We start from the raw sequence: 16701 nt of genomic DNA, 5'->3' as shown, positions 1-16701 counted from the left end.
AATATGACGTCAATTATGACGTCATATTCATATAAGACGTTCGGTTCATTATTACTACACACATAAATGAATCCCAGCATTTTTTTTATCAAAATATTTCAATGACCATGTAAGAATGAAAACAAACAAAGCCTTCTTGTGGTTTGTCGTCTAATTTACAATGGTTCATCGTTCAGATGCTTGGATATTAGACTACTCGGACTAACGCCCTCGTGGTTCAATTTCTGCGCGTCTGAACTCTAAACCGTGATAAATTAGACAACGAACCAATCGAAGGCTTTGATTATTTGTTATGTTTTTACTAAATTCATGTTATGGCTTTATTTCATTCTACGACGTCAAACACATGATAGATCAACTTATTGTGGTATTAAACAAAACAGGTAGTGCCTGGATAAAAACTACATCACACACACACACACACACACATATGTATTAGCAAATTAAACCAGATGTTTCTGTTCATTTGCATAAAAAATGCATTTTATTCTCTTATTTCGTTGTTCACTCTGTTATCTTGTTCAAAATGACTGGGGGGAAAATTAGGACAGGTATTAGACGGGAGTGGTGACTTTTTCTGCTAAAACTATCATTAAAACTTAAGGTACTACAATGCAGTAGTTAGAGTGTCTAACAAGGTTAAATTATTTCCAGTAAATGCAACGACATGCGCGTTCTGCAACAAGTGTCCTTATTTTAAACAATTTATGAATTATTTTAGATAAGTGGTTGAGAAGAATTTTCAGTACGTGTAAGTGACACAGTTATAATATTTGGCATTCCACGTGCAAAGGTATTAAACGATGAGCACCAGTATCACTAGTCTGGCTTTCGACTAGATAATCATTTTTATTTATTTGTTTTTTCATTCATTACTCTTATAGGACTGATTACACCAAACAGGAAGTGACTACTCAGTGTTACATGTGAAGTAGTCCAAAATGTAGGTCCATGCATTAGTAGTATGTAACCTTATATATTCAGACCGATCTTTCTTGGTTTTGATTAAAGAAAAGGGACTTAATTATACAAAATCTGAATAGCCCAGTAGTCATCTTCCCTGAACAACATAGGGTCTGAACACAGACTACGGTATCACCGGCAAGGTTAATTTTGGAGCATCTTAGTTGAAAAGGTTCTGTCCTTATTGGCTGAAACGCACAAGCTGAAAATAATTATTTTAGCCTTTTGATACGAAAATGCAAAGCGAAGCCTACTAAGCAACAGACAACTGCTGTTCTAAAAGTTTGGTAGGCCTAGTGGCACTGGTTTTGAAAAGATTGCAAAACTTACGTTTAAGTGTAGGGACAGCCAAACTTGATTTATCTGCCCCTGTCGGTGCACTTCCTCTTCGCGATGCGCCACTTCCTCTTCTGGAATACAAACTAACACAGTCTGGATCAAATACAAACACATTAGAGTTGCTTCCCCTACGATTTGAAGCGAATACATATGGCACATTTGGTAGAGGTGTGTGGATATCACATAGTTCCCGTTGTGTATTATAGTCTTCATGAACTCGATGTACAACATCCTCGCTGGGATCAAAGGACAGGTTGTCAATACCGATCGTGGGGATGTCCGACCGAGGTAGCCGACGAGGGCTGATGATATTGTCGACGTCTGTATCGTCTGGATGAAACACTTCTGTCACCTAGTAAACAATTAGTAAGTAAAAAAGCAGTTCTTGTCATATATGCAAAGTATGGAAGGCCGGTACGCCATGCTAAATGGCAAATTCTAAATACCAAAATATCAGTGCAAATGATATCTGCTAAATGCTTCATGTCAAATATAGACTGTACAACGGCATCTGTCAAATGATAAATGCTGATTGTTATTTAAACTGCAAAATGCGAAACAATATATGCCAAAAGAAATGCTTATTGCGAATGGCTTATTCAAAATTAAGAATAAATATATCAGTGGATGAATGCATCCTCATCCTTATAAAGTCATTGATTTTTGTTACATAACTTTTTTCTGTTAAAGTAAAGAGTTTTGGCCGAATGTTCCCGTCACCGATAGAATGTTATTGCTACAATTAAACTGGCAGAACACTATTGTTTTTAAAATAATTAAAAGTTAAATTCATTAGTTTAAGAGATATGGGTCATTCACTCATAAAGTTAAAGAATTTGACGACTCGCATTTATCATTTGGCAATAAGCATTAGCTATCTGACCATAAGATTTTGGCATTTAGCATTAAGCATATGGCATGTAGCATTTTACGCAGCATTTAGCATTAAGTAATTGGCATCTCGCGTTATATATTTGGCAATTAGCATAGTATAGCGCACCGGCCTTCCGTAGCACTTGGATCCCTTAATATGCTTTAATTCATTTTAATTAAGCGCATGTATAAATTTCCTATCAGTACTATCATTGTGAATGTGACACTCTGGACTGCATGGGTATTTACACGCGATATTATTTCAGTCTAAAAAGGTGACACGAGAAATGAATCATGGTCATATTTATGTTAAATACATAGAATATTTCAATAACTCGAACGAATTTCTAATTGCATATCGAAAGTTGTTTTGTTGTTAGGGGGAAATGCATCATTTGAAAAAGATTATAAGTAGAACGAGTTTGGTTAAATTGAAACTTGCGAAAGCATGAAATCATTTATAAGAAGAGATATGCCTTCGAAAACGAACGTTGTGAATTGTTAGTGTAACGTCTACGTTTGAAAAAAAAAAAAAAAACGATGAGAACTGAAAGCAGCTGAAGTTGCTTGAAAAAAGGCTATATAAATTTTGGCAAAGGTAGTTTGGTTATTGATACAAGCAAGACATTTTTAACGATATCTCTGTTATTCAGCATTCTAACATGGCTAGATTTGATTGCCAGTTAAACAAAAACAAAAACAACTTCTGTATATTTAAGAAATGATTTATAGCAAAAGAGTGTTTTAACACTATTTATGCAGGATGGGCGGTAATAATTTTACGAGGGCGCAGCACGAGAAAAATTATTTGTACGACGTATTACCGCCCGAGTGTATAAGTAGTGTTAAAACATGATTTTGCTATAAATTATTTCGATTCTAATATGTCCTTAATCTAAAACAGTAGATAAATTATATAGTAGCGCTCTTTCTTGGTCGCAACAAAAACATGACATCACCATACATTAACGTGACGTCATTCTAGCGTAAGTGTGTTTTAACAGCGTCAAGCATATTAGAATCTGCGATAAACAATGGTTGACGCGCGGACCGGCAAGGGTTCATTATGACGTCAATTATGACGTCAAACTGCCAAATGACCTCTGGTTTAATACTACTTGGATAAATGAATCCCAGCAATTTCAATGACCGTGTAAGAATGAAAACAATCAATGTCTTCTTGTGGTCTGTCATCTAATAGTTCAGATGCTTAGATATTTAACCACTTGGAACCAATCTGAACTCTAAGAACTAAGACGTATGCTGCAGATATCCCTGTCGAATCATCTTGTAACCAGTCGCTAATGTGCCATTTTAGTTGCATACGTCTCTCCTTGGTAACATATGTGCCCTAGTTACATATGCGTCATATATATATATGTTTCCTAGTTTCATATGTGTCCTAGTTACATAATATCATGTGCCCTAGCTCTATATGTGTCCCAGTTATACATGTGATTAAGTTATAGGCCTATATGTGTCCTAGTTCCATATGTGTTCTAGTTATAGATGTGCCCTTGTTATATATGTGTTTAAGTTATATGTGTGTTTAAGTTATATATGTGTCCTATTTACACATGCGTGCTAGTTATATATGTGTCCAAGTTACATATTTCTCCTAGTTATGTATGCGTCCTAGTTACATATGTGACTCAACAGTGTATACATGAAATGGTTAGATATAGTAATGTACGATCTATGTCAATACTAACCATATAATTATGAGCGCATTTTGTTTTTTCTAGGCAACGATTTAAAGGTTACAAGAAAGAATTGTATGGATGTATGATATTTACCTGTCTGATCTGACTCGCTGATTCGCAACGCCATACATGATTTCAGCCATGCCATTTAATATTTACCTGAATAAGAGGAGTTTTGGGTCCCTTTTCGCTCATGTTGCTTCTGTTTTTGTTCCGGCTGGGAGATTGCTTAACGTTGCTCATTTCTTATGTTTGATGGTGGATGAAAGTGGTATTCGCCACGACAATTTCGACATGGATCTACCGGTATTCTGCAATATTAGACATAATAATATAAGTTTTTCTTTTCATGCTGTTGTTACAAACTGTTTGTCTGTCTGTTCTTGTGTTTTAATACAAAAAAAAATACTTCCGTGGACTTCAGAATTCATTCTTAATGGAAAGGTTGCCTAACTTTTGAGAGTGAAATTGACAGATTTCTCTTATTGGTCGCCCTAGAAATGATGACTATATATTATCATTTGAATTAGCAATCTGATATGGGAAGGTCATTTTTTGAAATCACGATACAATCGTGCTATTGGAATCGTGAGAAATTAACTCCATTACAGCGATTTGTACGTTGTTTTGTTTTTCAAACACCTTGCATACACAGTAAGCGCAGTACTAAATTGAAGTTTATCACTTTGTTTAATTGTTTGTTAATACATATTTCGTAAAAGGTCCCTTCGGTATCAGGAACACAACCCGAAGCACGGAGCCCGCATGCTTAGCTCAATAGAGAGAGCGCAGATCTACGGATCGCGGGGCCGTGAGTTCGATCCCCGGGTGCGACGTGTGTTCTCAGTGACGATTTGATAACAGACATTGTGTCTGAAATCATTCGTCCTCTGCCTCTGATTCATGTGAAGAAGTTGGCATTTACTTGCGGAGAACAGGTTTGTACTGGTACACAATCCATGGACATAATCCATGTACACTGGTTAGGTCAACTGTCCGTCGTAACATAACTGAAATACTGTTGAAAAACGGCGTTAAACCCAAACAAACAAACAAATCCCGAATCAAAGGGCAACCAGGACCACGGTGCAACCAAGACCTCTTCACAACCCGGACTATATTCGATTACTCCGAGACCCATATACGGACGATGCTAGAGAAAGGTTTGGACTAATCATTTTATAATAAACTTTTGGAATATTACTGCAAGCAGAAACTCAGATGTGCTTTTGATATCAGATATATAGATTTCGGAAATTAAAAGTCTAGATATTAAATGAAGAAATTATTTGATTCATACTACAACTCATAACAAGAATAATGTGCAACTATATACCGTTGGTTATTTAACCAGTTTATTACTTACTTTAATTACGGAAACTTTGACGCTAGCGTCATTTATTTCTTGATCATTTACAATAGTCTCGTGGACAGTAAATTTTAAAGTATGTCATTTGAAGTTGTTATGTTTTAAAGGCTTGCAATCTACTGTTGTATGTCCGAAACAGTAACGAAATAAGCTCTTAATTAATATGTGGGTACTTTTAAAATGTAACATTTTATTCACTTTTGAAAGACGTATATAAAGTAGAAAGAGGTCAGTAAACATACACATTTATAACACTGATTAACCCTTGCCCTGCTTAATTTCTGAAGTGAACTTGTTCGTCTTTAAATTTGGACAGTACCATTAACTGGTCACGGGTTCGAAGTCCACTATGGTCACGTCCGCGCCTCCACACGAGACCTCGGTACTGTTTTCCGTTTGTGTCAATAAAACAAACACAACTGAGTCTATGATGTATGATGTATGATAAACATGTATAGTATAAACTAAAACACCATTCAGACTGCCTCACTGGGAAAAAACTCACCATTTCAACATTTTCTCCATTGATTCTATATAGAACAACCCTTTATTTCGTTTCAATTAGTTTCATATATTTTCATCAAAGCCTAAATTACTTTACACAATAGAACAAGTTTATCTAACTTTCGTATTACGTGACATTCCTGCACTGTTCTTCTATACTACTTTCTTCCGCTAATTTCTCTACAAATTTAATTTCATCAACATTCAAAACGTACACCTGTGACACAACCTCTGCCTTTTCCAACTTATTAGTGCAAACATTTTTCTACTTGGTGTCTAGCTTAATAAACCCTCATATCTAATTTCGCAATAATATATCTGTCTTCAGAAATTTTATATCTTTATGAATCTAATTTTCAGCATAAAATATCAATTTATGAAGCGGAAAAACTAACCTTTTATACCCTGTGGGCAGACGACATATCCCTCCGATTCCGCGGTTATTTATCATGCTCACTAGCATACTGTCATCTCCCTGTTCGACGTTTTCATTAGTGTCATTGTGTCTTTTTTTCACTTCATAATGAAGAGTTTACGTGTGTTACCTGGTCGGTTTCCATGGAAACCTGCAATTCTATTCAAGAGAAGTTATCGATTAGCAGATTCATCCAGTATATTTTAGAGACAAGCGACCTTTTGTGTCTGTATTGGAAACTTAATTAATTCCTTTTACTACTAATTTGTAAACAGATATTCATCTAATATTCCCAAGTGAAAAGTCACGACTATGCGAGCCTAATTATACTTTTAAAAAAGAACTCCATTAATATTATCATATTGACGCTATAATGTCGTCTTAAAATGGATAGTGTTATTAGCGAATGTAAAGGGAATTTTAACAAGAAATCAAATACTTAAAGATACATTATGCATAATAAGAATGATTATTTAAAGGCACTGGCCTCCAGATGGTACGACAACAAAAAGAAAAGAAAAACAAATAGGTATCAGGAAATTATTGCTATATTTCTTAAGAAAGCTTTGAAACTTGATTACTGACAGACGATATGTTATGGAAGCACATGAGAAGTAGTTATTTTTAATATTTTTTACACTTATACCTCCGTGGCGGTATTGGTAAAGACAGCGGATTTTATTTTTTTTGCCGCGGCGGTCTGGGTTCGATTCCCGACGCAGGCATCATTCTTTCTTTATTTGGCATTTTAAGATAGTTTAGAAACAAAATCTCATACTCTAATGTTCATAATATGACCAGTCTTCAATTTTGAAGAAAGGTATTTTTGCCAAAATCTGGAGGTCAGTGCCTTTAAGAGTATGCATGCAAACATACTTTTGTATTTATAAACAGTATTATGTGTTAGGTTTAAGATACTACCCACGAATAATATAAGGAAAACACAATATGAACGAGTTATGCCAATAAAACACTGGAATGTTTTGTAACAAAAAGTTGTTACAAGCTGTAGTTACAGCTCTGCAGCTGTGGTGGCTGTTTAGCGCCATTTTGTAATGTCGTTCAGTCACAAACGTACGTCGACACAGTGTATGCTCTACATACACAGTGTATGTATTAGCCAATTTAAATATATTTCAAGATTGATAAAATATTGAAGTGGACGATAAACACAATGCATCTTTACCTAGGCTTATATTACAGTGACTGTGTGTGTTTCCGCCGGCATGGTCCATTAACGGCACGGTAACTGCAGCCGGCAGTTGCCATTCAATAATGACTTCAAATTTCTCATCTTTCCGGTTGTATTTCTGTTTATCTTTGGTTGATAAAAGGTACTCACCTGTTAATATGCTGGTGATGAGAAACTTCAATCAATATCCTTTGAAGAAGTTTACAAATAATACGTAAAAACGTCAGACACGCATATTGTTTCAGCTTGAATGGGTTTTATTTAGACAAACGGTGATATTGTAAAAAAAAATCTTTCGAAAGACGCACATATTTATTGATCACAAAAAGGCGTCGAAACAATGGAAAAGAGAACTTGTTTATCATTCCCACAAAAGCTGTTATCACACTAACGCAGCAAGCTGTCGTTGTAAACAATATTCCATTATACGTTTGTCATTTGATAAGATTTCATGTTGATGACTTGTGTATTTGATGCAGAAACATGTGTGAGGATTTGCATAAATTTCATCTATGACAGATCACATTTACAGACGTATTAAAAAGATGTTTTATCTGTTTACTTCAAGTGTTGTTAGTATAAGCTAAGTACGAAATGTTATTAGCGAATAAAACTGTCTTCGTTTTTGAACAGCTATTTCATCCGTACACGTTTGTTTGATTACATGTCACCGGTTCATAGATAATGCTAAACGGCCGGTCTATATTTAACAAATGTTTACTGGGCTATTAAGTCAAATAATAAAAATAAAACTCTGAAATAAATTTCCGATGTCACGCAATAAAATACTTCTTGAATGGCTTGTCGGTTATGGCATGTCAAACGTTGCTAAATTGTATAATCTATTTTATTATATTGTATGTCTGTTATTGTTATTCAATGTCGTATCATTCATATTCTAAGTCTTACCATTGTTATTGTATATGTCGTTATTCTTATTGTATGTTCGACATTCTTATGGTAAAGTCATTATTATTATTCTATATTTCGTTATTGTTATTGTATCTTTGATATTGTTACTCAGTGTCTTAACGTGTCATTTATATTCTAAGTCTTAAGAATGTCCAACATACAACAAGAATAACGATATATAGAATAACAATGGTAAGACTTAGAATATGAATGACACGACATTGAATAACAATATCAAAGATACAATAACAATAACGAAATATAGAATAACAATAATGACATTTACCATAAGAATATCGAACATACAATAACAATAACGACATATACAATAACAATAGCCGATTTTAGAATATGAATGACACGACATTGAATAATACAATGATACATAATATACATATATAATTTAGCAACGTTTGACGCATAGCCGGGACTACATTATAAAATTCAGCAAAGTTGTAAGATGTTTTATTCCATACGGAATATCGACCGTAGTCTAGAATTTATTTTTAAATCAAAAGAATTTTAATCTCGCCTTTACGTTCTTTCTACTTACGTGTGTTTATTCTGGAGCAAAAGCAGGAACACTTAAGAAAAGCATCATATGTTGTCGTGAAGTGTTAGGAGCTATGCTAATATTTGCGGAACACTAGTGATAAAACCTCCCAGCGGTCTTGTACATTGACAGTGTCAACTGCCTATTTTCTTAACGAAGAATTGATTCCTCACATTATAACGGGAGCGTCGTCCTGGTGCCAAATCATAATCTTTTATACATAAAAAGCGATATTCTAACCAGGAGATACTTTTTTCATTAGAGGTTAAAATGTCGTCACTACGAGTTTGAAAAGCCTAACTAGGACTAGTAACGCCTTATTAGGACATAGTATCTCCCATTTAGGAGTTTTAAAAGCCTGACTTTGAAACTCCCGATTTGAACTTAACTCCTTATTAGGAGCTCGAAAAGCCTAATTAGGACTTAGTATCTCCTTATTAGGAATTTGAAAAGTCTAATTAGGACTTTAACTCTTAATTAGAATTTAGTAACTTTTAATTAGGACTTAATATCACCTAATTAGGACTTACTAATTTAGTGATTTCGAAACGGCTTATGAACTGAAGAAATGTAACCTAACTCATAAGTAGAAGCTATTTAGTCATCATTTGGAGACACTAAATCTTAATTGTACTTACTAAGTTCTAATAAGGTAAAAACTAAATCCTAATTTGGATATACAACATTCTAATAAGGCGTCATTGAGTCCAAATTGGACTTTTCAAACTCTCAATTAGGAGATACAACATCATAATTAGATTTTACGAAGTCCTAATTAGGTTTTACGACTTTTTGTTCCCAAATTACAACTTAGTAACTCCTAATTAGGAAATAGTTTCACAGCACATTATGATTTGACACCAGGACGCAACCGTATATTACAGACTGAATAGTCGATGCTGAAATAAATTTATATTTGTTTAGTGAAAATCAGTCCCACTGTGTTATTGTCAATAATGAACAAACACAAGATCAATTTCCTTATGAAAATCTAAGAGACTGTAAAAGTGAACTGTTCCTGCTACATTAAGTAATAAGGGGCCTCCGTGGCCGAGTGGTTAAGGTCGCTGAAATCAATGTGGGTTCGAGCCTCACTCGGGGCGTTGAATTCTTCATGTGAGGAAGCCATCCAGCTGGCTTACGGAAGGTCGGTGGTTCTACCAAGGTGCCCGCTCGTGATGAAATAATGCACGGAGGGGCACCTGGGGTCTTCCTCCACCATCAAAGCTGGAAAGTCGCCATATGACCTTAAATTGTGTCGGTGCGACGTTAAACCTAACATTAAGTAATAAATATCATTGAGGTATCTTGCGATTTCCTCATACATTAGGTCAGCCAACCTGGTGTATACATACAAAATGCAAGTTAATCAAACTAAATATATAGGTTAAAAGGTTCGACACCACAAGGGGCAAAGCAGAAGAAATGTTCGAACAAAATAATCGATTTACCAAAATGATAATTACTGATGCCTCATTTCTTCGAAAACAAATCTCGGAATCGAAACCGTGGACTTTTAAAGGTGCCTTTGATAGCCAAGTACTTGTTGGTGATCATATCTCAAATTCCTTATTATAGTCCTGCCGGCTGTCAACACCCTTAGACAAGAGGACCATGATGGTTCTGAATCGCTAACCTCTTCCCACATGATTCAGTTTTGAGTATGACGTCGTTTTTTCTATTATTTGATATAGTGACCTAGTTTTTGAGCTCATGTGACCCAGTTTCGAACTTGACCTAGATATTATCAAGATAAAAATTCTGACCAATTTTCATGAAGATCCATTGAAATATATGGTCTCTAGAGAGGTCACAAGGTTTTTCTATTATTTGACCTATTGACCTAGTTTTTTAAGGCACGTGACCCAGTTTCAAACTTGACCTAGATATCATCAAGGTGAACATTCTGACCAATTTTCATGAAGTTCCATTCAAGGGTATGGCCTCTAGAGAGGTCACAAGGTTTTTCTATTTCAAGACCTACTGACCTAGTTTTTGATCGCAGTTGACCCAGTTTCAAACTTGACCTAGATATCATCAAGATAAACATTCAGACCAACTTTCATACAGATCCCATGAAAAATATGGCCTCTAGAGAGGTCACAACGTTTTTACATTATTTGACCTACTGACCTACTTTTTGATGGCGCGTGACCCAGTTTCGAACTTGACCTAGATATCATCAAGATGAACATTCTGACCAATTTTTATGGAGATCCATTCACAAGTATGGCCTCTAGAGAGGTCACAAGGTTTTCCTATTTTTAGACCTACTGACCTAGTTTTTGACCGCACATGACCCTGTTACGAACTTGACCTAGATATCATTAAGATAAACATTCAGACCAACTTTCATGAAGATCCATTGAAAAATATGGCCTTTAGAGAGGTCACAAGGTTTTTCTATTTTTAGACCTACTGACCTAGTTTTTGATGGCACGTGACCCACTTTCAAACTTGACCTAGATATCATCAAGATGAACATTCAGACCAACTTTCATACAGATCCCATGGAAAATATGGCCTCTAGAGACGTCACAAGGTTTTTCTATTATTTGACCTACTGACCTAGTTTTTGACGGCACGTGACCCAGTTTCGAACTTGACCTAGATACTATCAAGGTGAACATTCTGACCAATTTTCATGAAGATTTCATGAAATATCTGGCCTCTAGAGAGGTCACAGGGTTTTTCTATTTTTAGACTCACTGACCTAAGTTCTGATTGCACGTAACCCAGTTTCGAACTTGAACTAGATATCATCAAGATGAAATTTCAGACCAACTTTCATACAGATCCCATGAAAAATATGGCCTTTAGAGAGGTCACAAGGTTTTTCTATTATTTGACCTACTGACCTAGTTTTTGAAGGCACGTAACCCAGTTTCGAACTTAACCTAGATATCATCAAGGTGAACGTTCTGACCAATTTTCATGAAGATCTTATGAAATATATGGCCTCTAGAAAGGTCACAAGGTTTTTCTATTTTTAGACCTACTGACCTAGTTTTTGACCGCACATGACCCAGTTTCAAACTTGACCTAGATATCATCAAGGTGACTGTTCTGACCAATTTTCATGAAGATCCATTGAAAAATATGGCCTCTAGAGAGGTCATAAGTTTTCCAATTTTTAGACCTACTGACCTAGTTTTCGACCGCAGTTTCGAATTTGACCTAGATATCATCAAGATGGACATTCAGACCAACTTTCATACAGATCCCATGTAACATATGGCCATTATAGAGGTCACAAGGTTTTTCTATTATTTGACCTAATGACCTAGTTTTTGACGGCATGTAACCCAGTTTCAAACTTGAACTAGATATTATCAAGATAAACATTCTGACCAATTTTCATGAAGATCCATTGAAAAGTATGGCCTCTAGAGAGGTCACAAGGTTTTCCTATTTTTAGACCTACTGACCTAGTTTTTGACCGCACATGACCCTGTTACGAACTTGACCTAGATATCATTAAGATAAACATTCAGACCAACTTTCATGAAGATCCATTGAAAAATATGGCCTTTAGAGAGGTCACAAGGTTTTTCTATTTTTAGACCTACTGACCTAGTTTTTGATGGCACGTGACCCACTTTCAAACTTGACCTAGATATCATCAAGATGAACATTCAGACCAACTTTCATACAGATCCCATGGAAAATATGGCCTCTAGAGACGTCACAAGGTTTTTCTATTATTTGACCTACTGACCTAGTTTTTGACGGCACGTGACCCAGTTTCGAACTTGACCTAGATATCATCAAGGTGAACATTCTGACCAATTTTCATGAAGATTTCCTGAAATATCTGGCCTCTAGAGAGGTCACAGGGTTTTTCTATTTTTAGACTCACTGACCTAAGTTCTGATTGCACGTAACCCAGTTTCGAACTTGAACTAGATATCATCAAGATGAACTTTCAGACCAACTTTCATACAGATCCCATGAAAAATATGGCCTTTAGAGAGGTCACAAGGTTTTTCTATTATTTGACCTACTGACCTAGTTTTTGAAGGCACGTAACCCAGTTTCGAACTTAACCTAGATATCATCAAGGTGAACGTTCTGACCAATTTTCATGAAGATCTTATGAAATATATGGCCTCTAGAAAGGTCACAAGGTTTTTCTATTTTTAGACCTACTGACCTAGTTTTTGACCGCACTTGACCCTGTTTCGAACTTGACCTAGATATCATCAAGATGAACATTCAGACCAACTTTCATACAGATCCCATGAAAAATATGGCCTTTAGAGAGGTCACAAGGTTTTTCTATTATTTGACCTACTGACCTAGTTTTTGAGGGCACGTGACCCAGTTTCGAATTTGACCTAGATATCATCAAGGTGAACATTCAGACCAACTTTCATACAGATCCCATGAAAAAATATGGCTTTTAGAGAGGTCACAAGGTTTTTCTATTATTTGACCTACTGACCTAGTTTTTGACGGCACGTGACCCAGTTTCGAACTTGACCTAGATATTATGAAGGTGAACATTCTGCCCAATTTTCATGAAGATCTTTTGAAATATATGGCCTCTAGAGAGGTCAGAAAGTTTTTCTATTTTTAGACCTACTGACCTAGTTTTTGATGGCACGTGACCCAGTTTCAAAGTTGACCTAGATATTATCAAGGTGAACATTCTGACCAATTTTCATGAAGATCTTGTGAAATATATGGCCTCTAGAGAGGTCACAAGGTTTTTCTATTTTTAGACCTACTGACCTAGTTTTTGATGGCACGTGACCCAGTTTCGAACTTGACCTAGATATCATCAAGGTGAACATTCTGACCAACTTTCATAAAGATCCCATGAAAAATGTGACCTCTAGAGTGGTCACAAGCAAAAGTTTACGGACGCACGGACGGACGCACGGACGGACGACGGACGACGGACACCGCGCGATCACAAAAGCTCACCTTGTCACTTTGTGATAGGTGAGCTAAAAACGAACATCTAGACGATGCAATTTGCAACAGAGTTATGAACTTAGCGTAGTTTGTTATGATCTCGTGTGACTTTATGGAAGGTAGGCAACAAGCAAGACATAATTGCATAGAAAGTTTGCCAAGCTGTCTTTTTTTTCTCAGCTGTAGGCTATTTTAGACTCTTTTTTTAAAGATATATTTTTTTTTATTAAATTGTGTGCCTGATTTTACTTATGTTTTAATATGTATGATGTTGATACAAGTCTGCTATAATTCTGTTATAGAATGGCTATATGCATTTTTCATGTATGTAGTGTTTACAACAAGTTTGAATTTCCTCTTCAACTATTTGTAGGTCTCACGGTTATCCCACCTTTAGGAGATAGTTTGTATTGCCTTAGTGTGTCAGTGACACTGTGGATTATAAAAGGGTTATTGCATAGAATCACAAATTGGAAACTGCATACAGTACATGTTTTTAAATGGTGGGGATTATATTCTGAGGGATTTTATTCTACATAGATACATTTTTAAAATTGATATTTGTAATTTTCAGGAAGATACAACTCAGTCTGCTTGTAACAACTCACTGCATGGGACAGAAAAGAATATACATGTGTATACCGAAAATGCGAATATGCGGGTGTTTGTCCAGATTTTGTTCTTGAGAGCTCAGCAGATGATCAGCGTTTATTTGACCTTCCAAAAATAACAACAGAAATAGTCGAGTGCAATATTTCAACAAGCATGTACAATGTACATATTACAGTTAATGAGATTAGAATCAAACTGAATAGTTTGGCATGTATCATTTGTAACACTAGGACGTAGTCCAACTCGTGAAGTAATTATCACTTTCATTTCCTTTCAGTCTGATATTTCTGTGGACGGACCGTCACGGATGAGGACTAACTAGGACGTATCTAGTGGAATCAGGAAGAACGAGAGTGGTCTCTAGATAGATGTCGGAAAGAAAGGTTTGCAGGGACTGTATATGACTTTGCAAATGGAGTCCAGGCGGTTAGGGGAAGTAACTTTTAATGGAAGAAAACCATGGTCAGTTAATGTGACCTCCCCTTAATTGTGCAAATAGCGTCAAGGCGGGCAGGGGAAGTAACTCTGAATACAAAATAAAACCAGGTCGGTTAGAGTGACCTCCCCTTAATTTTGCAAATGGCGCCAAGGCGGGTAGGGGAAGTAACTCTGAATGGAAAATAAAATCAGATCGGTTAGAGTGACCTCCCCTTAATTTTGCAAATGGCGTCAAGGCGGATAGGGGAAGTAACTCCTGATGGAAAATAAAACCAGGTTGGTTAGAGTGACCTCCCCTTTAATTTTGCAAATGGCGCCAAGGCGAGTAGGGGAAGTAACTCTTAATTTAAAAAATACATGATCGGTTAAGAGTTGATTCCTCCTTAATTTTGTAAGGCTCACGGTTCGATTTAGGAGATAGTTTACTGCTTGAGGACAATTAAAAACAGGGTTAGATAGAATCCCTTAATTGGAAACTGGCTCACAGGACGTTTAAGGTGGGGAATAACTTTTGATGGAAAAAATACAGTTTTAGAATTGACTATCCCTGTAATTTTGCAGGCGTCAAGCGATCAGGGTAAAACTCACTGATGGAAGAAAAAATACCATTGTTAGAAATGCGAACTCTCCTAATTTTGCTGGAGCTCAAGCAGAGTAGGTGTTAAGTTGACCTTCAATATAAAAAAAACAGATCTGTTACAGCTGTACTTACTATCGTTAATTTTGCAAATGGGCGTATCAGGTCATAGGGGAGTAACTCGTGGAAAATAACCATGTCTTCAGTTAGACGGGGACATCCATCTCTAATTTTGGCAACATGGCGACAAGTGGCTGGTAGGGGAAGAAATTTGAGGGAGTAAAACGGTCGGTTGACTTTCACCTTCCCTTAATTTTGCAAAACTATGCGTCATCGGGGGTACTGGGCTAATAAAGTCTTGATGGAAAAAAAAAAGTCGGCAAGTGAACCCATTAATTTTGCAAGTAGGTGAGAGAGAGTTGTGAAGTAAACACTAATTAAAAAAACACAGGGTCGGTTAGAGTGTCCTCCACTAATTTGCAAATGGCGTCAAGGCGGGAAAGGGGAAGTAAATCTTAATGGAAAAAAGGTCGGTCAGAGTGACATCCCCTTAATCTTTGCAAATGGCGCCAAGGCGGGTAGGGAAGTAACTTTTAATGGAAAGAAAACCATCGTTAGGTGACCTCCCTTAATTGTGCAAATGCGTCAAGGCGGGTAGGGGAAGTAACTCTGAATAAAAAAAAACAGATCGGTTAGAGTGACCTCCCCTTAATTTTGCAAATGGCGCCAAGGCGGTAGGGGAAGTAACTTTTGATGGAAAAATAAAACCAGGTTGTTAGAGTGACCTCCCCTTAATTTTGCAAATGGCGTCAAGGCGGTAGGGGAAGTAACTCTGATGGAAAAAAAATCAGATCGGTTAGAGTGACCTCCCCTTAATTTTGCAAATGGCGTCAAGGCGGTAGGGGAAGTAACTCTGATGGAAAAAAACCAGGTGGTTAGAGTGACCTCCCCTTAATTTTGCAAATGGCATCAAGGCGGGTAGGGGAAGTAACTCTTAATGGAAAAAAAACCCAGGTCGTTTAGAGTGACCTCCCCTTAATTTTGCAAATGGCGTCAAGGAGAGCAGGGGAAGTAACTCTTAATTAAAAAACAGATCTGTTAGAGTGACCTCCCCTTAATTTTGCAAATGGCGTCAAGGCGGGTAGGGGAAGTAACTCTTGATGGAAAAAAAACCAGGTCGGTTAAAGTGACCTCCCCTTAATTTTGCAAATGGCGTCAAGGAGAGTAGGGGAAGTAACTCTTAATTAAAAAAACCAGGTCTGTTAGAGTGACCTCCCTTAATTCTGCAAATGGCGTCAAGGCGGGTAGGGGAAGTAACTCTGAATGGAAAA

General features: G+C 36.5%; 1 protein-coding gene across 3 annotated transcripts in view; it reads right to left on the bottom strand.

The window, feature by feature from the left end:
- LOC123549328 (uncharacterized) overlaps positions 1-7776 on the bottom strand; it is a 64226-nt gene extending 56450 nt beyond the window's left edge. For 2 of the 3 annotated variants that reach the window (XM_045337334.2, XM_045337336.2), the window contains exons 1-4: positions 7509-7776; positions 6147-6325; positions 4038-4189; positions 1294-1654 (exon numbers count right to left, since the gene is read on the bottom strand). In XM_045337334.2, the coding sequence (XP_045193269.2) occupies positions 1294-1654; positions 4038-4121 (445 nt within the window). In that variant the 5' untranslated portion in view covers positions 4122-4189; positions 6147-6325; positions 7509-7776. The remainder of the gene's footprint in view (positions 1-1293; positions 1655-4037; positions 4190-6146; positions 6326-7508) is intronic. The other variant, XM_045337337.2, reaches the window with a different exon arrangement.
- Positions 7777-16701: the final 8925 nt, after the last annotated feature.

Source organism: Mercenaria mercenaria, chromosome 6, assembly GCF_021730395.1.
Source record: "Mercenaria mercenaria strain notata chromosome 6, MADL_Memer_1, whole genome shotgun sequence".
NCBI classification, from domain to species: Eukaryota; Metazoa; Mollusca; class Bivalvia; order Venerida; family Veneridae; genus Mercenaria; species Mercenaria mercenaria.
The sequence above is the reverse complement of the archived record's forward strand: the minus strand, read 5'-3'. Positions and strand labels throughout refer to the sequence as shown.